The sequence below is a fragment of the Neolamprologus multifasciatus genome, chromosome 5 (assembly GCF_963576455.1).
Source record: "Neolamprologus multifasciatus chromosome 5, fNeoMul1.2, whole genome shotgun sequence".
NCBI classification, from domain to species: Eukaryota; Metazoa; Chordata; class Actinopteri; order Cichliformes; family Cichlidae; genus Neolamprologus; species Neolamprologus multifasciatus.
Genome location: NC_140443.1, coordinates 23,348,056 through 23,371,450, shown reverse-complemented (window position 1 = coordinate 23,371,450; position 23,395 = coordinate 23,348,056). Strand labels below are relative to the sequence as shown.

The following is a 23,395-nucleotide window of genomic DNA, read 5'->3' as shown; positions in this document are numbered from 1 at the left end:
TATCTTAACTTTAAACTTTATTTATTCAATCACAAAGTAGAATACTTTGGCTAGCTTCCACCCAATGTTAGCATGACCTCATCAGTCATGTCTGTGTGTTTGAGAAGCTTTTTCAGAGTGAAGGAGTCTAATAAAAGTGTTGACACAAAGAATTAAATTGACAAAGTGAGGTTACAGGACAAAAGTGGTACAGAAGCTAACATTAAATATGATTTTAGGTATGTACACCGGGCGTATTAGACACAGTGGAATGCTGCTGCCACTAAACACGTTAAATATGGGAGGGCTGTATTGAATGCCTCTCTCCTTATCACTTTCATAACTCAAAAAACCCCAAAAAAACACATATTCAGTTACATTCAATCAAGAGTTCCTTGCATTATTCTATCAACAGTTCTTTAAGAAACAGTCAAAACATTCACATGAATATCTTCTTATCTATCTTCTTGTCTCTCAACTGGATGAACACTGGCAATGAAATACCTGTCAACACACAGGACAGTTTATTTGGTGAACTGCTTTTTGTCACAAGCTGCACAAGGAAGTACAGATACTACTGTAAATATGATTTAGCACAACAAAACATCACAACATAAAATACAGCTAGTACATGCATGTTCCTTGTGCTTATACTGTAGGTACACAATGTGCTCTGATCCTTTATCTATAGAAACATAATGCATTGCATGAAAATTGGCACACAAAAGCAGCAGTCAAACTTGTCAAATTTGCACTTTTGATATTGGTTTGTCAGTGTGGCATCTGTCTATGAAAGCAGTATCTTAAAATGATGTCAGGAACTGGGGGCAAAGGAAGTAAACAATGAAAACACACGGTTACACACTCAATCCAACGCTGGTGAGCTGCAGTGATCCTCAGAGGGCCAGAGGACGTAGGAGCCACGACTCTATTTGAGGTGAAAGAAGCTGGATGGTTTGGTAGGTGGAGCCATTAGCATGCTAGCTTGGTTCTTGTGAGTTATGTGGATCTAAAATTCATAAAAGATGCAATTTAGGTTAGTTTAGGTTAGCCACAGAGTTTAAGATCCTTCCTTGTTGCTGGGTAACTATTCATTTGCCCAGCTGTCAGTAGATACTATGTGGCTCATATCAAGTTATATTTTAATTTGTCTTTGGATATGAACGCACAGAAACCATCCCCATTGCTCTTCAACTGTCTAAATTATAAATAAAATACTTTCATTACCGACTTATCCAGCTGTGCTAGGACACCCCTGTCCCCAAGGGGACACAGTCTTTTTTGTGAACAGGGCAAATTGCACTTCAAATATTGGCCCACAAAATCCAAAACATGTCTCCAACAAGGAAACCGTTTGGAACATTCCCATAATACTTGCACATGATTGCCTCTTTCTGTCTTACCCACATAACAATAGTGAGGTGGTCTGAAAGTAGCGCTGCCACTCAGTTCTAAGCGAGAGCCAATGATCTTGTGTTAATGTCTGCTGGTCAGTAAAGATGGACACTTGGACTTCAAGTGTCTCTTTTAAGTTAAATTAATCACAATCAATTCTGGTTATACTTGCTGTAGAAGTAACATGATTCAATTTCTGATCAAAAGACATTTATAAATGTTTTAGATTGCATTATGTTGCCGTTGTCTCTTCTCTTCCCCCTCATCATATTATTTAATAATGCTTACAGTACAAGGAGGCTGCATCCAGGGCTCCCCATCGATCTGCATTGGAAATGCTTTAGATGTCCTGCACATAGGGAGCAATAACAGCAATGTGTAATTATACTGCACTATATATACACACTGTATGGTACTGAAAAATATTCCTGTTGTTTAGTAGGTAAAGTTCACAACCTGATGGTAATCTGGGAGGTCTGTGCCAGTCTGTGCCCAGCGCTCTTCAGCCCAGTATAGATTTGTCCCATCTCTATAACCCCTTCAAGCCCGACCACCTCCAATCGTTTATCGCTTATATCTGAGGAGTTGTTAAAAAGCAGAGTAAATTAACCGTGTTCGTAAATGTCAAATCAGCACTACAATCTATGACAATGATATGTGAGGATTCAGGAGTGTAAACAGCCGTCTCACCTTGGGAAACTATTTTCAGAGCTTCGGGGTCAGTGATAACCTCACTCTGCTCCAGCCCTGCCACGCCATCAGACTTCTTAGACTCACCCCAGAGGTTGGAGCCTCCGTGCATGCTGGGTATGTTAAGGACAGCTATGCCCTCTAGAGAGACACGAGTCAGGTCCAGAGGTTTTCCGCAGCACTGGTGTTGCAAATACAAAACAAAACAAAATAAAAACATTTCAGCATTATTCACAAATATGCATAGTTCTGGTAAAACAGCCTGACTGTGGCAGAAATTCCAACCTCAATCGTTAGACAGTCCTTCAGCCTCTTACAGGACGATGAGAGGGTCTCCGAAGTGGCAAATTCAAAATACATAAGTTTGTTCTTCATTCTTAAAACGACAGAGAACAACAATTTGACCAAAAACAAACACACAAATAAAAAAAAACATGAATTTATTTGTGAAGTAGACTGAGCTCTGTTACACCTCTTATGAGGAAAGGTTCAGACTGCTAACATAAATTCGTACCTGCTGTTGAACCTCTGGGGATGTTTCTCTCTCATGGAGTGGAAACGATGAGCAATAGAAGCATCCTGCACACAAGGATGAAAGTGCAATCACATGAAAAACGATCACATTCCTCATGAATCATATTTCATGCAATGCATTCATTTTTCTGATGAATGCACAAACTCCCTGTAGAGTTCGTGACTCACCACTCCAATGGAAAAGTAGTTGTTAATGATCTCATTGGGCACAGGGTCTCCTGCCTCATGAGGGTCATTTGGTATCACTTGGATACTCCAGCGGTCCATGGGGACCAACTCACTCCCTTCAATCTCTTTCATGATTTCTTTCAAATCTGACCCGTCGTATCCTTTCATGGGATTATGATAGAAACAGCTTAAATATGTAACTGACATCTGACACTTTCATTAAAGTTCCTGTTTTGATTGTTGTTACCTCCTCCCCAGCGTAAGCAGCGAGCCAGGTCATTCCCAGTGCCCAGAGGCAGCACAGCTACAGAAGGATTCACCTGGAGGTTTTCTTTGTCTAAAATCACAAGAGATGTTATTTAGTGCTTCAGACGGTTAGCTCAACCTGCTGTCTGAAACTCAGCAGGACACGCATTACCTAAAGCATCCAGAAGCCACCCAACGGTGCCGTCTCCTCCACACACCAAGATCCTGTAGTCGCACAGATTACGAAAGAAGTGCAGACTGAAAGACAGAGTCAGCATTAACATAAAAATACTCAAATGATATGTGCATTTGAAATCCTATAGAGTCCTATAATGTGTTTAATGTGCACTGCTGTACCCTGGAGCAGGACCTCCATCGGACAGATTGTATACTTGGCGTGGATTCAACAGGTACTGAAACTTCCTGAGCACTCTGCAAAGACAAAGCTAAAGGTGTTATAAACTGCCAATGACACAGTATTATCCTATGTATTGATATGGAAGCAAGCATCTCCAAAATGTCAGATTTTTTAGTATGGAGCGTGAAACTTCTGATCCCATAGGACTGTGCTGCCTACCGTTCGCCTTGTTTTCCTCCACTTTTTGGGTTTACAAACACCAGCAGAGGGTGGGTATGAGGAACAGGAACAATCTGAAAAAATCCCACAGATTAGGATCCATTAGATTATGTAAGTCATCTGCAAAATACACAGACATTGAGTTATATGTTTTATATACATATAATAGCTCTGGTGGCTCTAAATTCAGTTTATTTAATGAGATTTGATATTGGGAGACCTGCAGGATGTGGCCATCAAGAGTGACATTCAACAGGCTGGTGTCCTCCTCCTGCCAGAAACAAAAACTTAGTGACCAGCTCACAGACAGATGGCCTAAAAATCTACATTCATAGAGTAATTTAGAGTCATTTTACCTTTGAGACAGCGTAAATGGCCCACGGAGGCAGTATATGATCTTTCAGCGGCCCGCAGTCACAGTTCGATAAGCCACGCAAAACACATTCATCGTGACGCTTAAAAAAACAAAACAATTCTCAGTTAATTAAAAATGGTAATCTGTTCTTACTCATTCAGCTATATAGACAGAGCAATACTTTTCAGCCAATTACACACATTCATACAAGCACTTTTTTCCATGCCTGAGTGCACACACACACTCGAAGTATGATGACTGGAGTCATCATACTTCGACATACTGACTGGAGGAGCCAGTTGGTAGCCACCCAGTTGGTGGAGGACCCTGCTCTACCTCCGATTCCAGTGATATGATGCTGAGCAGGCCTGATCACATGCAATTTCTGTATTCACTAATGTACTCACCAACTCCTGGCACCACACGCAGCGCTTCCCAGCCAAAGTTTTGATCTTCTTATTGCAGACATCACACTTGCTGGCACCGCAATCAGCTCTGATCCAGTCATGAGCTGGTATCTGAGATGCAGAGGAGGCACGAAACAGGCATTATGCACAAACTGCCACTTAGCACCAGTGGCAACGTTGTCTGGTATTGTTTTCAGATTGTGAGTCATGAATATTTACAGAAAGTCCAAAGTGAATACTCAGTTTTAAAGGTGGATAAGTTCAACCAGCAGATGCGGGTGAACCAAAGAGTCTACCTGCTTTAATCTAGTGTATAAACATCACAGAAGAAATCACTGGGATCACTTTTTTTGTTTTTTGAAATCTGGAAAAAACAACTAATTTGACAGCAGGAATGGGTAGCGCTATGTTCACATATTCATTCATTCATGCTGGCTTGTTCGAGCCGACTTATGTGGCAACCCATCCCTGCATGGCTGCAGGAAAAATTATGTTATAGCTGACTTTAAAAGACTCAGTACAGAATACACCCTGCTCCTAAGCAGCTGTGGAAAATAGCTGCAGATTTATGGCTTCATGATGGAACTGAACTGGCAGATTGAATAAAAACAAACCAGTTCCACCTCCCACAGCAGCTCATTACTGATTTTTTTTTTACTGTGTCTGCTGTGGCTGCAGCCAGGAAAGAAAGTGACCAGGCCACTATCTGTGCTTGTGCAAAAGTGGGACGTTTAACAGATGTACAGAGCAGATTGTGCAGGCAGTAATCCTCGTTTTTTTTAAAAACTGTGAAAAAAACAGAGGCTGCACTTACTGACTAATGCACTCTAATGTTCCCTGTTCTTAATGTGCTTGTGGTCATTGCCGTTTGGTTTTTAAAAAGAGAACAAGTGAAGAGAGAAGATGCGACTATATCCCCATAAACGCACTGAAAATAGCATTTTGCATAAAACGTAAGCGCTGTTGTAAATGTAACCAGATATCTAAAAGCAGAAATATACATAAGCCAAAGGGAAATTAAAATCAATCATTGTGTTCCTTACACCAATTTCCTGTTTAGATTTGACAAAGGTACGAGCGCAGGGCTCGGGATTCTTGTTGGCACACTGGCTGTGGACGATGTACTTGCAGCCTAGAAGGAGAAAATGCAGTGGGTGAGAAAGGTTCTCACCGTTTAACATAAGAAACTGCAGCGATGCTGACAGAAAGCAGAGTGTACAGGTGTCACTGTAAAATGCACGTCTCCACCAGCTCATTTATACAGGGTAAGAGGAGCTTGGCTTCCCCCTGGTGGCGGTTGTGATCTCTTACAGTTGCAGCTGAGTCCTTGCTTCCCAAGGCCGAGCAGCATACTCTCACACACGCTGCAGTAGGTTGGCTTGTTAAAATGCTTCATCGTCCATATGTGCTGCCCATCCTTTTCCGTCATCTTTTGAGAAGAAGAGAAAATAACAGCAGTTGGTCAGATCTTTTAGTTAAGTCAAGGCAGTTTAACAAAGAAAGGAAGGATTGCATAAAAAAAAAATTTCACCTTCAGCCCCAGCAGAACAAGTAAAGGTGCATTGTTCATGCCTCCCTTCAGCCACTCCTCCAGAGTGACGGTGCCACTATCATCCACATCAATCGCTGTCATCATGTCTTTGAGCACCTGTTCCATCACAAAACACCAGTTATTTATAGGAATCTTCTGTCACACCCTCAGCCTGTGTTTTCAGGTGCCACACTTTATGTGGGCTGGTAAACAAAAAAGTTCAAAAGCCATGCAGAATAAGAAGAAGAAACAAACAGAAAAAAAAGACTCATACTGGTCTGAGTTCAGTCACGTCCCAGCCCAGATAATCAGCGGCACGCATCATTTGAGTGATTATACGATCCACTTCCTGAAAGAGAGACAAAAGAGTTCTGGTGAGATTGGGTGTAACTGTATCCATCCAAACTAGCGCGCAAAAGTAATCTAAGACAGTCAGCGAGGCGCCAAGTGCAATGCACTTAAAACATCGCAAAATTAAAATATTATGTATGCTACAGCCAGAGAAGTTATAAATGCAAAGAACTGGCCAAAACTGAGTCCACATGTAGAGATATAAGTCTAACTCTAGATAGATAAATTTCAGTACCTTAATTTTTTCAACATGAATCAACAGGTTTTTTACACTATACACATAGATCTATTTCTATACCTTTGTGAGTAATTTTGAGTAACTTACAGAGCTGTCCAGGAGTCCGTTGCCATCTTTGTCGTAAAGTTTGAATGTAACTAGAACCAAACGAAGTCAGTTAGTCACTTAGCTAACAGTGGGTTTTACAGTCGCATATCCTCAATTTTAAGACATTTTCAGCAATAAATGTGGATTAAATGCAGCTGCAACTACAATAAAAACTCCTAATATGATCAAAAGATAAGTAAAACCAACATTCGAGCTTCTCCCGCGGCTGTTCTTTCTCCAACACTGAGAAGTAACAGGACACATCACGAAGAAAGACTCCACCTAAAAAACAAGGAACGAACACAGTCCTCAGATTTAGTGAGGTTTTTTTTTTTAAAAAAAGCAGTAGATGAAAATTGGTGGAATATCAAAGTAAGTATTTTATCATAGTTTTGTTGCTGGACCAGGTGCACTAATCTGCAAAGCTCGGCCTACAGCCTCATTACTGTGACCGGACAGCAAGATATGAAAAAAATAATAAGCACACAAACAGGTAGTCACTGAAAAAATACTACCTTAGCAGATCAGTCTTTCTTTTGGTAGTTTTCTGGGAGTTTTGTGTAACATTTCCAGTCACATCCAGGACTGAATGGGAGTGCAAAGAACATTTTTCCCCCCAAAAAATGTGCTGCACAGTTTTGTTAAAGGACAACAAAGTCAGAATATAAAAAGTCTTTACCTTCTTTGGGCTGAGGGCTCTTCGAGGAGCCGTTTTGCTCCACGTTTTGGAAATAACGAAAAAGCCGCTGGCAGAAATCTGCAGGGAAGTCCTCCACTTCTAAGTAGGTCTTGAGAAAGAGACAGAAGCCCTCGGCATCGACGCACTAAAGAGAGAAGTTGAAGTTATTTCCAAATGAGACCAAAGGATAAAACATTTCCATTCAGAGCAACAGTCTGACTATGATTTTTAGAAAATGTCATAAAAACGTGGTAGAAAGCTTCCTAAAAAGATCGTGTGTGTTTTTAATCAAGCACATTGTTAAAAATAGAGGTAAAACAAACTTTTACAACTAATAATACATATGAATAAATTCATGTTTGATTTGTTTGTAATAAGTAGAGTATTAGGAACATTTGACACGGGAAATATAGTATATGATTGCCTAAAAAAGTTACCTCTCCAAAGCTGTGCTGAGAGAATCGACCGCCTGGATGAAACTCCTTAATCACATCTTTCACCCTCAAATTGCTCTCTGCAGGGAGAAGATCAGAAAGGTCAAAACGTAGCTGTAGATGTGGATACACTGTGACTGTCAGTCATTAAATCTGGGTTTGGGCCTTGCAGTGTGAGGTAATGCACACACTACCTTTCCCAGGTCTGGAGAGGAGCAAGTGTAATTATCCATTCATCCATTATCCAGCGTGCAAACACTAAAAGCCTACAGACCCATTTCATTTCTTCTAAAGCCTTTGAGTGGACAGTGGATTATTTTCAGCCCTTTAGCGCACACTTTTTTGTCAACATGTGCAGCGAAGGGACAGCATGCACTTATGTTTGGGAGTTGCCGCTTGTGATTTTGGGTGGATGCTGAATGAGTAGCATTAAAGTAAGGCAGTGATACCGACTGCACTTTTAACTGAAATATTTCTGCCTACATGCAGGAGCAGAGTGCACATGTGCTGCAGGTTAGGATCTACAAAGTTAACTTTTCATATTTTTGTTGGACTTTGCCTGCGACACTCCCGTCTCCACTTATCTTGCTTTTTTTCCCCACTGCCTTCATAAATCATTCTGAAGACTTCCGATACTTATTCTCACATTGTCCAATGCTCAGATGTTTAATTCATTAAAAAGGAGTGAAACAAAAGTGTAAAGTAAAGTAAAAATTACACTTTTTTGTAAATGTGTGATGTGGTGTCCAGTGTCTGTGCAGCCAAGAAGAGTGTTAGGGTTGAGATTAGATGGAAGACAGTTACACAGATCGAGAGCGGAGCTATCATAACACAGTCATCGCCAGTTCATCCTCAGAAAGGTGAAAGCTTGAATTCAGTGTACATAAACTGACACTGTGAAATAAATGGCATATTGAGCTACCGCTGCTTTATTAATTTAACAGAGAAATTTGCCAGAGTATTGAGTTACACTGCATTTTGTTAGTGAGAATGCACTTGAGACTTGCATGGCTCTAATTACAGTTTGAATGCACGCATTGTTTTTATATTCTGTCCTGGACGCTGTCGTCTTTGGCCTCAGTAATCACTCATTGCTTTAGTTTTATGCCTTTGATACAAACACAACAGTGTATCTTGTGTGCATCAAGTGCTTGGTGTAAATGGATTTGTATATACATTTTAAATCTGTAATAAACATGTCAACATTATTATTATTACGATTATTGTTCCAGTTTACTTTACTTACAGGTTAAAAAACAATGTAGAAAATGGAAACTTACCTTCCATGTAGTGCTGCAGCTGGATAAAATCCACAGGAGTCAGAGACCCTTCTGTATCATCAGAGGAGGCCATCCTGGTCTGCTTCCTGAAGAATGAGGGAACAGTGACTGGACATTCACAGAGGTGTCAATAACACAGGCAGCACCCAGATAAAGCACTAACCTGGCCAGGGAGAGGCAGCCATACATGTAACATGTTTTACGTCATGTTCTGTGTTCTGTGTCAGCAGAACTGGTTTGCCTCCATTCCTGGGACTGCCACTAATGAACGGAGCATACCTTTCTTAATGGATACCAATCTAAAAACTTGCTATTAAAACAACATTTCTTCACTAACCACTGCTGATTTTAAGGAAAGAGTAGTGAAAATCAGATTGTATCATCCTGTAAACATGGAGCTGAGGAGTAACAAGTAATAACATCAAGAGCTCCAGATTGTGAATACTGACGATCAACTGCCAGCAGCAGAGAAGCGGAGGAGTAGATGTAACACTGGCCTGTAGATTTTCTGGTTGTGCAGGTGTACATGTCCGGCTAAAACCACTTTTTAACTTCCCATCAGTTTAATGAGCAAAGCAGCAATTAAGACCCATTTTAAAAGGGGGCATCCGTCAAACAGGATTATAATGTGAAGCCAGGATGTCAGACTGGCTGACACACACACACCACACAAAGGCACACATTTACATATTATTTTAACTTGTTCCGCTCTCGAAGTGCTGCACAGGTGCTCGGACAGAAGGAGGAGGGCTCGTGAACTCTAACAGGCTTCTTACCTTGACTCTCTCTCCTGGGACGGAGGATGGAGAAAAAAGAAGCGAATAAAGTCTCTCGTAGCTTCTCTAGCAGCACACACCGCTGCTATGCTGTTTGATGGCAGCTGGTGGTTGTGGGTGAATGTCTGCTGCGGTATTAGCGGATAAGGGATTAAGAATGGGCAGAGGAGGAGCTTTTCGCTACATAATTACAGATAGTGGCACCGCCTAGCGCGTGCACGCACAGAAAGGTGCACGCGCGCACACTCGTTAGCGCTATTGTGCCCTTACAACAGGTCACCACAATTATCTAAACACTGCGGCTCTCAGCCTGGAAGCTGGAATGTAGCGGAATGCATGAGCAGGTGTGACTGAATGAAAAGTCAGAGTACGAACCGGTGAAGCGGCTTTCACGTGTCGTTTTTTAGTTTAGTCCCACTTGTGCGTGGACTCTTCACAGTATACTGGTTTTCCACCCTGAATGTTCTTTTGACTTTTTGTCGTAAATTATGACTTCTGGTGCAAAACGTGACTGTTGACTCTTGCATGTAGACATTATGCCACAGACAGATGTTGGTGGGGTCGAGAGATCTTTTTATTGAGGGGGACAGCTATTTAACTGTTAAATGCCCTTGGCTTCAATTGTGTTCTTTTTTCGTTGGTGTTACCAGTGGGTTTTTGAGTCAATGCCAATATTTAGAGAATAATAAAATCCTTATACATAATACAAGGAAGGCTGGATCCATGCTTTCAGATTATTTACACCAAATTTTGACTATACCATGTCTGGATACCTAAGTGTATTGAGTTGTTGCCATGTGATTGGATGATTACATATTTGCTTAAAAGAGCAGTAGTTCAGTGAATGGGTGAGTATATAAGTTTATATATTTATATTTATTATATTTATACAGTTTGTTAAAGTTATATTGAAAAGATGACAGGGGCATTGTTTTTACGTTCTAGCGATGAATTTCACAGTGCTAGTTATTTAGTGAAGATGCCTCCCCACCACCATGTGATTAGTTGATGCTATTCTTCTACATGTACTGCAAATACTGCTGAAATTATTGTAAACAGTAAGACAGGGGAAACAAATTACACAAGTTATTACACAATTTATAAAGAAATCTCAAGCGTTTTTCACAATGTGCTTTGTAAAGGAGTACTTGACAAATATCAGCCATTCTGAAATATCAGTCCTGCTCTGTCTGACTCAAAGGTTGGTACAGACACTCATGGTACCTCAGGATGAATTAAACAGGTGCCCTCATGAAGCCAACAAAATAAAGTTGCGTGGTTCTTTTCAGGTTTGCAAACTGAGGAAAATCTATTCCTTGGTAGCATCGTGATGCAGAACACTCTATTCTGTATAAACATATGTAAATCTCCACATAAGCACATTTCCAGTATTTCTCCTTTTCAGTCTAAAAAAAACCTCAATTTGAAACGAGTATGTGGGGGAAAAAACTTTACTTGGGACATTTAGAAATTGCCTTAAAAAAATTGCCTAATGTGTGGATAAGGGAAAGGCCAAACTAAATTTAAATTTGTGCACCCAATTCTTGTTTTTGAAAGCCAGATAAGGAGGTGTAACACCCCATTTTCTATGTTGCTTATATTCTGGATAGAAAACAATAAGTTTTTAGATTTTTGAAAGCTTGAACACCAACAACTTGGATTTCCTACTTGGAAAGTCAGAGCAGCCTTAGCAACCCTAATTTAACAATCCAAGATGAAAGATGAAAGTAAATAGTTGTAAAACTGTAAAACGTTTAATCTGTACTGCCAGTATTGTGTATTTGTCATATGCCGAGCATTGTCCTGGCTCTATCCAAGTATATGCTGCAGTATAATGCTGCTGATACCTGAATGACTCTACCTTGATAACACCAAAACAAATCCTGTTTTTCCTTACTATTTCTGAAAACTGCTAACTTGGGAGTGACATTAATTCCTGAGATTCCTGACATTCAAGTTCCAAGGTGTCTGGAACATGGCATATATAAGCTGCTTTCCTTCCAAGAAGGCTCTCCTCGTCCCGGAAGGCTGGTGCCTTTCAGGCAGCTAACTTGGTGTTCTTTTTGTTGTGTCATAGTTTTTCCTATTTTAAGTCTATAGGTTAGCACCTAGCTTTCTTATATTCATCTTCTCTCAGGCTATGATTAATAAATTGGCTTAGTAAAAATTTCTAATTTGTCTCTTCTTTGTTATGTCTTCAATGAGCCCGGTATAACACTGTTAAACCTTGTGTTTCAAGGAGGCTGCTATGTTACAACTAGGCTGTTATGTATTCTAATGTAAACTCACTGAATTTACAACCAGTTTTCAAGTGCTTTTGTTTGGTTTTTATTTCCAATTTCCCTAACAGGTTTAGGCCCTTCTGGTACCGCCTTGGAAACGCCTCTGTCTGATGTTCTCAGCTGAAGCGGTAGGTGGCGATGACTGACTTCCGTTACAGATGATAGCGCAGTTAATGAGCAGAAGAAGAATTGCTTCACGCAGATGTTTACGTTCTCCTACTTCCGTAGCTACCTAAAGCGGAGTAACGTTACCAGTCTGACGCTAAAGCGGACATTTCACCAGAAAATCTCGGTCATGTTTAGTTTTCTTTACCTCAGTATTAGAGCGGCTTAGCGGATCAACATGATTCAGGCCGTGTGTCTCCCGCTGTAGGCGCTGCATCGCGAGTTTTTCTCACCATTCATCGCAGGCAAAGCAAAGCTAAAGCTAGCGCCGTGTTAGCAGCTGGTCAGAGGCAGTTGGCTCAATTTAATAAAGGATCTTTCGATCCGCACTCTGCCCCCTTGTTAATTTAGATTATCACGCAAGGCAGTCATGGCCACTAGGCGTCTGACAGATGCCTTCTTGTTAATGCGGAACAATGCAATCCAAAACCGGCAGATATTGGCTGAGCAAGTGAGTACATACGACCCCCGTCTGAGTACACGTAGCAATGCTGCGGTGAGTGGTCTGCATCGTTTTGACATTTTACTGTGTGTGTTTGCGTATAGCCAGTCACCGATCCCTGTTAGCTAGATCCAGGTGTGTGATAGCTGTAGCTGCTGTTAGTTATTATCCTGGATGACCTCCACGACGTTAGTGTTTCAGTGGTTCACAGTGATGTGACTCAGTGAGGCGATGATGGAGGATGAAGAAGTGTTGCAGGCATGCTTTTAGCTAGTTAAATGTCTATAACCGCCCTTTTTTTTTAAATGACAAGGATATATATTTTATATATATATTTAGGTCAAGGTTAACTGAGGGTTATGGTTGATTTCATTTTCTTCGCATCCTCTCGTGTGCCTCACTGTAAAAAAAAACAAAACAAAAAAAACCCTGCTGTGGCCTTTCAAAAGCCCGCATCATACTGAGTCGTGACCTGTAACTGATCTAGAGTGCAGCTGATTCTCTTCTGCAGTTATTAAAAATAAATACAGTAATTTGAAAAGCAAAGGCAATGAAAGCTTCCTGGAAACTGTCACTAAGAAAGACTACCTATCCTTTAATTGTTAAATTATATGGACAGAAGTAGTGGGCCACCCGCATGTCACAGTAGCTGTTATAACACCCCATTCTAAATTGATCGCCACACTTTTCCATTTCAACACGTGGATTTTTTTTTTGCCCATTTAAACAGAAGGCCATTTGTGCCGTCCGAGGCTGATGTTGGTTGCTTGCAGTCTCTCTTCTAGTTCAGTGTGCTCTGTGTTGGTGGAGGAGTCAGGTTCTTTCTCACCAAACTCATCCAACCATGCTTTGTGCACTAGGGCACAATCATACTGAAACACGCTGCACAATTCAGATTTCCCTTCTCTGAAAGTAAGAGTTCAGGGCCAAAGCACATAAAAGCAATGATTAAGAAATGTGGCCAGATACTTTTGTCTATATAATGCAGATATAATGAAAAACAAGTGAGCTTTTTAGTGATCACGATACAAGAAGAATATATTTATATGTTCCTCTATAGCAGAGCTGTTCTTTCTGATAGTGATTTCCGTGACACTGAATAATGATTTAGTTTCTTTTTTCTAAAAACAGCAGTCGCTGCATGGAGCTTATTGCTGGAGAGCTAAAACATTAAATGCTGGCATTTTTTTTTACTAGCAGTGATAAAAACACTGAATTTAATGTTGATGCACAAAAAAACAAAAAGAAAGAAATTAAAATCCTGCCATGACCTACTTATATTTTTAGCTTAAACTCCACCACAGTACAAAAGTTATTACTTTCCCTGACACAGTTTTGAAGCTTCTTCAAGCGGGCAGGTGTATGCCACACGTGAATATTCACACTCTGCTGTGAACATTTTATCGTGCTACCCACACGCTGGTGTAGATCAGTTTCTTCCCGCTGGAAGCCCAGAGATCATGAACTTTTAAGGTTAACACATTCTGCATTTGTTTGGGGAAAATTCTTAGTAACAAAACCGGCCTTTGTTACTTAGCTGCCACTCCTCATGGCGCTGAGCGAAGTGGAAATGCCGATCTCTCAGGCTACGTCCACGCGTACCTGGGTATTTTTGAAAACGCAGATTTTTCTATGCGTTTGCACCTTTCGTCCACACGTAAACTGCGTTTTCGGTCACTGAAAACAGAAATTTCTAAAAACGCCTGCCAGGGTGGATATTTTCAAAAACTCTGTTTTTGCATTTACTGTGGACGAGAAAAACGGAGAAAACGCAGCGTCAAAGGTGTGTGCCTTTTTTGACGTCACACTGTGCGCCACGTTATTGTTTCAGTGAAATGAATTTCTACAACACTGTTACTGTTACTTGTACTCTCTGCAGTGTTTAAAGGCTTACGTACACACACACAGTTACTGTCCCTCCACACATACGACTCTGTTCTGCTTTTATGCCCCAATCGTTGTTTACTATTTCCCACCGAGGCTTCTAGACTTCTGATTGGCCAACATTTCTACACGGTTAGGAATATATCGCCACTTGTTGCTTTGGCATGTTCCTAGCAGCGTTTTTCTTCATTTCTGCGTTTACGTGTGGACGGGATTATTTTTTAAAACGAAAACGGAAAATCTCCATTTTCAAAAATACCCGTGTGGCACATCTACAGAGTGGAGCCCTTTAAATGGCTGTGGCTCCTGGAACAACACTACCTCTCTGTAAGAGTGTCCTGTTTGGGTTTAGATCAGGATCAACAGGGAGCAAGCTCAGAGTGAGGAAGATAGAAGCATTGCTGTGGCTTCATTTTTTTGGGAGGGTGATTCATGCCTAATAGGGCACATGAGCTAGTCATACAATGTCTGTTATTTTTCCTTCCAAGAACCAAAACAAAAAAAAAAGATTACTCAGTCAGTTCTTGGCATTTTGTTTCATCTACAGAACAGCTGGTGTAAAAGAGCCCAGACATTTGGCTTTGGATAGTTACACTCCCAACATGTGTTGGGTCATACACTGATATAGATTTTTTTTATACCAATTCCATCATTGATTCTTATTATATATTCATTCCTTATTCATTTTCTGCTTGAAATATCTCTTGAGTCCAAGCACATTGTAGAAACAGACTAATGGAAACACTCCAGCCCAATGACTTTGCTGTCAGCTGTCAGAAAAAACATGTCAGCATTAATGAAAGGCATTGTTAAGCTCTGAGGCACAAGATTCCAGGGGAATAGAAAATTTGATAGTGGTTCTCAACTGGAACGGTTCCCATCCCAACCCTACCTCCTCTGCATGCCTGCACACCTGTTTGTTGACTTTATCTCTGTGCCCATCATCTCTTCTCAGATAGGTTTAGTTCCCTGTTAACTATTCACAGTGAAAATGTTGTAATGAGTGTTTTACCTAGCAGGATATTAGCTGCCAGTGAAGAACAGTAAAGAAATGAGTGAAATCCTGGAACAGAATCGAAATTTTGGATTTACAGACGATCTCTTGTGACCGAATGAGCATCTTCTCAATATCTGTTCAAATTGTTTAGTCTCTTCTTCAATGAAACTGCTCCAACCACTTTATCTTATGTCTGAAATGGCTAAAAAATACAGGTAGAAGTGTGAAGTGCAGGTTCAGTCTTGTACTGTAACAAACGTGTGTTTGACACTGGCGTCGTGTTACGCTTCATCGATATAGGGGATAAACACAGTTGATTTAAATGTCTCACAGGCTTGGTCATTAAAATTATGAGGAGCTAAACTGATTAGACCAGTCGGCCGTTATCAAGCCGTCACATTGAAGCTGTTAGAATATTTGGCTCAGGTGGTTTTTAGTTGCTTTGTTACAGCAGGACCATTAAGTTGCTTAGAGCTGCATCTAAAATTGCGTTAGCTGTTAGAAACGAAGAACATTTTGCTGCTGGCTGAACACTCAGGTTTGAAATAAGAAGGCAGCAAACCAAGTCGCCTCTCGCTTTTTTACTGACAAATCAATCACTGAAGAAGACAAAGCAACTAACAATGAACTCTATTTAATCTAAAACTCATAAACTCATTTTCCTTTTCTTAGACTCACAGGTTTCTGCTCTCTCTGTTCTCACACTGTTTCCTCCTTGTAATCATTTGATTTAAAGTAAAATGATTCAGAAAAAGGTTTCTGGATGATATTTTTTAGTTTAGATATTTAGTTTAACTGTACACTGAATGTACAATGAATGTCAACAGCCTCTTTTACAGTGATTATTATTCCTAATTCAAAGTAATTTAACAGTGGGAGTGGATGGATATTTATATTTCATGGGCCTCACTTTCTATTCCTCTTTTTTTTTTTTTTTTCTCCCTTTGCTTGTTTTCGGTTGGATGGGACCGCTCTGATATCTGCCAATCATATTAGGAGCTTGATGAGGTACTGTCATTTCTCTTACTAAAAGACGGAACACCGTCATCTTTACCCTCTATCACGTAAAACATTTTAATGGATCCTCTTGTGTCTTTAAGTTGGCCGATGATCGGATGGCCCTGGTTTCAGGGATCAGTTTGGATCCCGAAGCCGCGATTGGGGTCACCAAGAAACTGCCTCCCAAATGGGTAGATGGAGTAGATGAGGTAAACTGAAACTGTAGTAGAAATTTGCAGCTACTTCAGTGTCTCTTTAAAGTGAAATTCAGCAAATAAATTAATACATTTTGTCTTCAGATCCAGTATGAAATCACAAGGATCCAGCAGAAGATGAAGGAACTGGCCTTGCTTCATGACAAGCACATGAAATCGTCCCACACTGGATGACAGCAGCGAAGAAGAGCACGCCATAGAAATCACAACTCAGGAGATCACGCAGGTGAGATAATTTAGCAGCACTGTGATATGTATGCTGCTTTTTTTTTAGACGTGAAATGCTGATTCTTTTCTTTCAGCTGAAAATCTGCGTGGATATGTTTTAGCGGTTGTTTTTATTTGAACATAAATAAGTATTTATGTGAGAGCACGCTCTAGTATGGAGCCTGAAGTGAATTTAGAAATGAAACAAGTAGAGTCGTTGTTGTTTTTGCAGATGTTCCATCGATGCCAGCGAGCCGTGACTGGTTTGCAGTCTCGCTGTGGTCACTGCACAGAGCAGGAGGAGCGACTCTTGAGAAATGTGGTCTCCTCTCTGGCACAGAGCCTGCAGGACCTGTCAACCAATTTTAGGCACACACAGTCCAGCTATCTAAAACGTAAGGACTGCATGGCATGTTACATGTTTGGGTTTTTTAACTGTTGTTAAGTATTTTTGTCCTCATTGTGCCATTGGCTTGTCTGACAGGTATGAAGAATCGAGAGGAGAGATCAAAGCACTTTTTTGACTCGGGGCCCTTAATGGAAGAGGATGAAGATTTAGCTCTATATGACAAGGTGAGGACAGCATGTTTAGAGCTGGGGTGTCCACAGAGAGCTGCTCTTAAGCTTAAATGGAACAGACCGGTAAAACAGGTGCAAAATAATCATAACAAGCAAACCAAACGCCTTTTCCAGATGATGAGCTGTTTAAGAAAAATAACAGCTTTTTTAACAGTGTTTCTTCATTATAAGCAGTAAATCAAAGAAACCCATCAGCACGGCTCAGTCCAGCAAACCAGACTGAGTTGTTTTTTTATTTTTTGGGTTATCTGTTCCTTATTTTCTTTGGCGTTTCCTGGCAGGATGCCTGATGCGTTTGTCAATAAGAAGGCTCTAAAATTGATTCCGGCTCAGATAAAGTCACCAGTTCAGAGTTTTAGGATATTTTAATACAAAACACAGTAATTGAGATAAATCCAGTGGCTGTTGGCCTACATCTCTGAACACAATGCATGTATGCTGACACTGTATACACATCTGCTCTGTGTACACAGTGAACCAAAAGCAGAAGTATCCATGACTATCAGTACCATTAAGATTTAAAAAAAAAAATAATAATAATAATCTGTACATCTACCAATGTTTACACATTTAACTCCCAATTTGTACTAAAAATAGTTACATTGTGTTTAGGTACTTCTTAACGGACAGGAAATGGCCTCAGTGGAGGAATTAAATAAATGCTTTGTTTATAAAATGGGTGGTCCTGGGTTTAAAGTCATCCATTTCTGTGTGGAGTCTCTATAAAAGATGTGCATGTTGTTGGGTTATATTGGAGACTCTAAACTGACTGTAGGTGTGAATGTGAGTGGGAATGGTTGTCGGCCTCTGTGTGTTGGCCATGCAACACATTGGCTACACTACACTACTGTAAAATCTTCTGTGTTATTGAAATGGAAATTGGTCTGAATAAAACAAAAACAGCTCATTACCCTGCCGCTGTCCGTCTAGTCTATAACATTTGTATATTCAGCCTTGTTCTTGAATCTGTCATTTTTCAGGGGTTCACGGACGATCAGTTGATGCTGGTGGAGCAGAACACAGTCATGGTTGAAGAACGAGAGCGGGAGATCCGACAGATAGTGCAGTCTATCTCAGATCTGAATGAGATTTTCCGGGACTTGGCAGGAATGGTGGTGGAGCAGGTATTTGAAGCAAATTCACTGAGCTACCACAGGAAAAACGTGCACACACAGGCATCAGCCACATGTGAAAATGGAAAAAAGATCCATTTTTATCAATCATTAATAACAAAAAGGAGCTAGGTTGAATTTTAGTTAAATAAAGCTCATTCTGATCCTATTCGGCAGGAGCTTTCAGATTACTTTTGTTTGTATAAATAGTATTTGAACAAAATAACTTAAGATGTTATTTTTAAAAAACACTTTGAACTGATCTTTAAGGAAGAGTATACATAGACTTGTGAGGAGTTTTGCTACAAAACTGCAAACACGATCTACAATTATAATGAGTTTCTTCCCTTAAACCAAAAAAACACTCTTTTTGTCCTTCTAGGGCACCGTTCTTGATAGAATCGACTTCAATGTGGAGCAGGCTTGTGTTAAAACAGAAGACGGATTGAAACAGTTACAAAAGGTAAACACTAAATTTCTTTATTTAGTGTCTTGTTTTCTTTCCAGGCAATTTCATTTTTTAAGTAATTCTAAACACTTTTTGGCTTATGGAATGAAAACTGTAAATAATGACCAAAGTGAAATAATAGGTATTATAATTATTTGTAGCAGTATTGGTGGTAGAACTTATTTTAAAGACTCGTTTAAATTTCCTATGAAAGCCAGGCTGTGATTTGTTCATACACATGCTCAGAGGCACTTCTAAATGTATTTATAAAGTACAAAAAAATGAATCTATTGATTTGTGCCTGAAACATTCATGCGTGTGATATACACAGTGTTAGCAAATGAGGGTCAGTGTTCTTTTGGACAGACTAAGGTGGAGATGTTTGACCATAATGGCAAAAAACAAACACAGTATATCGGCACAAACACTTCATACCAGCTGTCAGCACGATGGAGAAGAGGTCCTGGATTTTGGCACCTTGCAAGCACTAAATTGACCATGAACTCTTCTGTATGTCAAAGTATTCGAGACTCAAATGTGAGGTCATCTGTCCAACAGCTAAAGTGTGGTTAATACTGGGTTAGGGCTGTGCGATGAGACCAAAATCTCATATCCCGATATAAGACATCTATCGTCCGATGACGATATAAATCACAAAAATGTAACATTTTCTGTAAATTCTGTGAATCTCGGGCAGCTCGACTTGCGTGAAGTGTTTCCAGCTGGGCATCGTGTACCTGGAGTCAAGTTTTTTAACTGATGCATGAAACTATATATTTTTAGACATAAGTTGTAAAGGCCGCCGTTTTCTTTGTGAGTATTTATTACACGGCGTGCTGCGGGGAAAAAACTGTTCTAACGTTTGAGTCTAAGGTTTATTTTTTAGCACCTGACGGCTCTTTTTTGCTTCTCATCCATAAATACTCTGCATACTCTTTCACGTGATTCAGTTTATTTTGAAAAGTCTCAACAGGATCTTGAGCTTTATTGTCAAAGGTTTATGTGGAAACTAAACCACCGGACACGCGATGGTGTTACCGTCGTTGTTGCTAACGACAACGCATAAAAACAGGCGCTTGTCCGTCCGTAGTGTGGTTATATTAAATATAAGAGAAAGAGAGAACTTTAAGAAATTAATATAGCCACTACAGTGACCATCAAAACGATGAAAAAATATTGCCGTAAACAGTTTATTTTGCGACACCACGAAACAAACGATAGCGTAAAATGAAACGATAGACGTTTTTATATCGTCATCCGCTATATATATATTGTCGAACAGCCCTATACTGGGTTAAACAACAGGACAGCGATCCCAATCAAGGTATTGCAATGACACAATCACAGTCCAGACCTCAGCCTGACTGAAAGAGAGCTGTGCAGAGACAGAGGCTTGCTAATCTCAAAGAACTGAAACAACATTGCAAAGAAAAGTGAAGCAAAATTTATCCGCATCTATGTGAGACACTGATAGAGTCATACGGAAGACGATTACTTCAAGTTGTTGCTGCTAAAGGTCGTTCTACAAGCTGTTGGATGTTTTGTTATATAATGTTTCAGGAAATTTTAGAGCCTGTTGACCAGATGTTTTTTCTGTCCTGTGGTGTAAAAAGACCCCATTTGTACTTATTCATCAAAAGTGAATGGTGTTATGTAAAATTATTCTTATTTTCTTTTCAGGCAGAACAGTATCAGAAGAAAAACCGAAAGATGCTGGTCATTTTGATCCTTTTCATCATAGTCATTGTTCTAATTATTATTCTTTTTGGAACAAAGTTCTGATCACTCATTCCTCCGTTTTTGTTTTATGCCTGGGTGTTTGTTGTGCAACTGTGTGGACTTGGACTTGATTCTACTGTCTTTCACACCAACCGGGAAATGCTAAGAAGAAATCTTTGTGGGGACACTGTGGGTTAGTGGAGATGGGGGTTTTTTTAATGGGAGAGTTAGATTTTTGTTTTGTTTTTTCCTGTTATTTTTGACGGATTTGAATGAGAAAAAAAAAAACAATCAACAGTGTCTATTTTTCCTAAGTGACTTTGACAGAGGTTTGTTCAACTGGACATTTTCATCTTAGCATTATATTTACATCCCAGCTCAGTATTTTACTGTGAAAGACTTGAGAACTTTTTTTTAAAAATGAGGGCAGTACCATTTAAGATCAGAACAGCCATTCAGTACCAAAGGACCATCTGTTTTTTATCAGTTTATTCCTCACTTTAGAAAAATAATACTAAGGTCCTTGTTACCACACGGTTGGGCTGAGGAGGGTTTATGCAGCCATACATCTCCTCCACTTCATTTTAACTTCATACCTGTTGAACGCTTGCTGCGCTCTAATGAAGTGCTCATGTTAAAAACACTTGTTTTTGTTCTCCATGGTCCAAGTGCTACCTTTTTTTAAGAAACCCTTGCAGTTTGCACATATTGAGCCCTAGGGGGTAGGAATGGGTCGGGGTGTCGTGGATGTAATACTACTGTCATTTGTATGATAAGCAAATTATTTATTTTCAAGTAACTTCATATAACCCAGAGATTTTTTTTGTTTTCTGTCAGGTTTGCTGTAAATTGAATAGAGTGTATGTGTAGTCTGAGCACAACAGTTAATAATCACTCCACTGAGGAAACGGATGTAGTACAACACAATGAAGAGACATTTGAAGACCGCATTGTGATTTTTTTCCCCCCCTTTCTTCCTTGTTCAGATTTACACATTACATTTCATTTGGCTGTCTGATGAGCTGAAACGATGGAGCGCTTTGTTTAAATATCTGTACTCAACTCTACACTTTACGTGTAAAATCATCTTCGTCATTGATGTGAAATTGTATGTAAAAAAAAGAAGAAGTCCAAGTGGTACTTTACTTAAGTATTGATTTTGGAAACCAAACGGGTGAGGAGACAGCAGCTTAATTTTTTAAAAAATAAACCTGGAACATGAGTTGTGTGCGTATCTGTGTGTTCACGTCTTGCACAAATGGTACTAACTGCAAACAAAGGTCACATTAAACACTAAAAACTATTAATTTAAACATCTGTTCCATGAAAAATCACCTACCTAACACAGTTTTTTTTCTTTTTAAAACTTTAGCACATTTAATGAAGCCATGCAAAATTTTGACCTCACACTAAAATTCCAGAGTTGCAGGTGCCCAAAATCCCACTCAAGGGATTTAATAATGCACCGCTCTATTTTCAGTTCGATTTTGGAAGAGCTTTTCCCATGTGCATGTAGGGTTGGGGATAATTCCCAACATGTGGGATTTGGTCATCCCCGACTCATTACTGTGAGTAGTCTTGTCTCTCAAAACACAATTTGGGGGAGAAAACCAAAATTAACACTCCTCTATCAAACACAACCAACCTTGGAAAAAGGCTTTGGAGAAAATGACTTCTGTAAGAATGCCATGACAACCTGACTGGTATAGTGTCGTGGATAAGTTGCGGGGCAATAAGTCCCTGATATAAAGCCCATGGAAAAGATGGCATGACAGGCAGACATCGCAATCCTCCTCCACAGACTCAGGAGCATCTCCAGGTGGCACTGACTGATAAGTGGGCTGAGGTCCCACAGGATGATTTTTAGAGCTTGTGCTTGTCCATGAGGAAGACACTTACTTCCATAATCAGTGAAGGTCGGGGGGACACTACCCTGCAGTTTTATCGCTTCACCAGTGTATGGTGCTTATGCTTCTTGACATTTTTGTTGGTTTTGATATTCAATAAAAGGTGATGAGAAGCAATACACCACTGTATTTACAAACCAGTTTAGTGGGATGTTATTAAATTCCTGGAGTGTACACATGAATGGGTTGAAATTTTGTGATATTCAAATTATTTTTTTAACTGCATTCTTGAGCCACATGAAATGTTCAGGTCTGAAAAACAAGAACTCAAAAACTTCAACCAACCGCTCAGATCTCGAGTTCAGGGCTCAAGCTTTCTGGAGATGTGACTGCAATAACTTGAGATACCACACAGGATTTTGAAACTGATGTCCTAGTTCTGTTTGGGGGGGGGGGACACTGGTTTTTGCTGGTATTTAATTTAATGTTCGTGGCACAGTGTAAGGGGAGAAAAGTACTGATATCCTGGATACTTTGAAAGAAAATGTTTTGGATAAACTTATGCGGGATAGTGGCTGAATAAAACAAAATATAAGATGTTAAGATTTTCATACAGTGGATATGTTTGACAGTCCAGAGAGAATATTCACTATTCGTGGATGTGGCAAAGAAGGATATGCAGAGGGTTGGTGTGACAGAGAAGGATGGCAGGGATAGGGTAAGATCGAGGCAGATGATCTGCTGTGCTGAGTCTTAAAAAGAGCAAAAGAAA

General features: G+C 40.0%; 2 protein-coding genes across 2 annotated transcripts; one reads left to right on the top strand and one right to left on the bottom strand.

Annotated features, from left to right (window-relative positions):
* Window positions 1-9,872, bottom strand: dgkab (diacylglycerol kinase, alpha b). Its single transcript, XM_085158842.1, has 24 exons — window positions 9,728-9,872; window positions 8,952-9,037; window positions 7,675-7,751; window positions 7,238-7,382; window positions 6,766-6,840; window positions 6,559-6,608; window positions 6,157-6,231; window positions 5,883-5,999; window positions 5,663-5,780; window positions 5,395-5,483; window positions 4,352-4,462; window positions 3,946-4,044; window positions 3,810-3,860; window positions 3,590-3,663; window positions 3,370-3,444; window positions 3,185-3,270; window positions 3,014-3,103; window positions 2,767-2,927; window positions 2,579-2,643; window positions 2,350-2,440; window positions 2,065-2,245; window positions 1,831-1,951; window positions 1,663-1,723; window positions 1-988 (listed from the first exon to the last, which is right to left on the bottom strand). Exons 2-24 carry the CDS (start codon window positions 9,022-9,024, stop codon window positions 908-910), a joined length of 2,166 nt encoding a protein of 721 aa, XP_085014968.1. The 5' UTR covers window positions 9,025-9,037; window positions 9,728-9,872; the 3' UTR covers window positions 1-907.
* A 2,302-nt stretch (window positions 9,873-12,174) lies between these two features.
* Window positions 12,175-21,998, top strand: stx16 (syntaxin 16). Its single transcript, XM_085158860.1, is given in 10 exon segments — window positions 12,175-12,625; window positions 16,494-16,505; window positions 16,598-16,705; window positions 16,796-16,864; window positions 16,866-16,937; window positions 17,151-17,313; window positions 17,403-17,491; window positions 18,478-18,621; window positions 18,992-19,072; window positions 20,738-21,998. Coding segments are annotated over 10 exon segments (921 nt in total). The 5' UTR covers window positions 12,175-12,544; the 3' UTR covers window positions 20,840-21,998.
* Window positions 21,999-23,395: the final 1,397 nt, after the last annotated feature.

Bases quoted from the DNA above. Each gene is read 5' to 3' on its own strand.
- dgkab (XM_085158842.1), bottom strand. From the start codon at position 9,024: ATGGCCTCCTCTGATGATACAGAAGGGTCTCTGACTCCTGTGGATTTT. The intron at 6,000-6,156 runs GTATGAGTCTTT...GTGATGGAACAG, and splicing joins ACGTGACTGAACTCAGACCA to GTGCTCAAAGACATGATGAC. The intron at 3,104-3,184 runs GTAATGCGTGTC...TTGTGATTTTAG, and splicing joins GTGGCTTCTGGATGCTTTAG to ACAAAGAAAACCTCCAGGTG.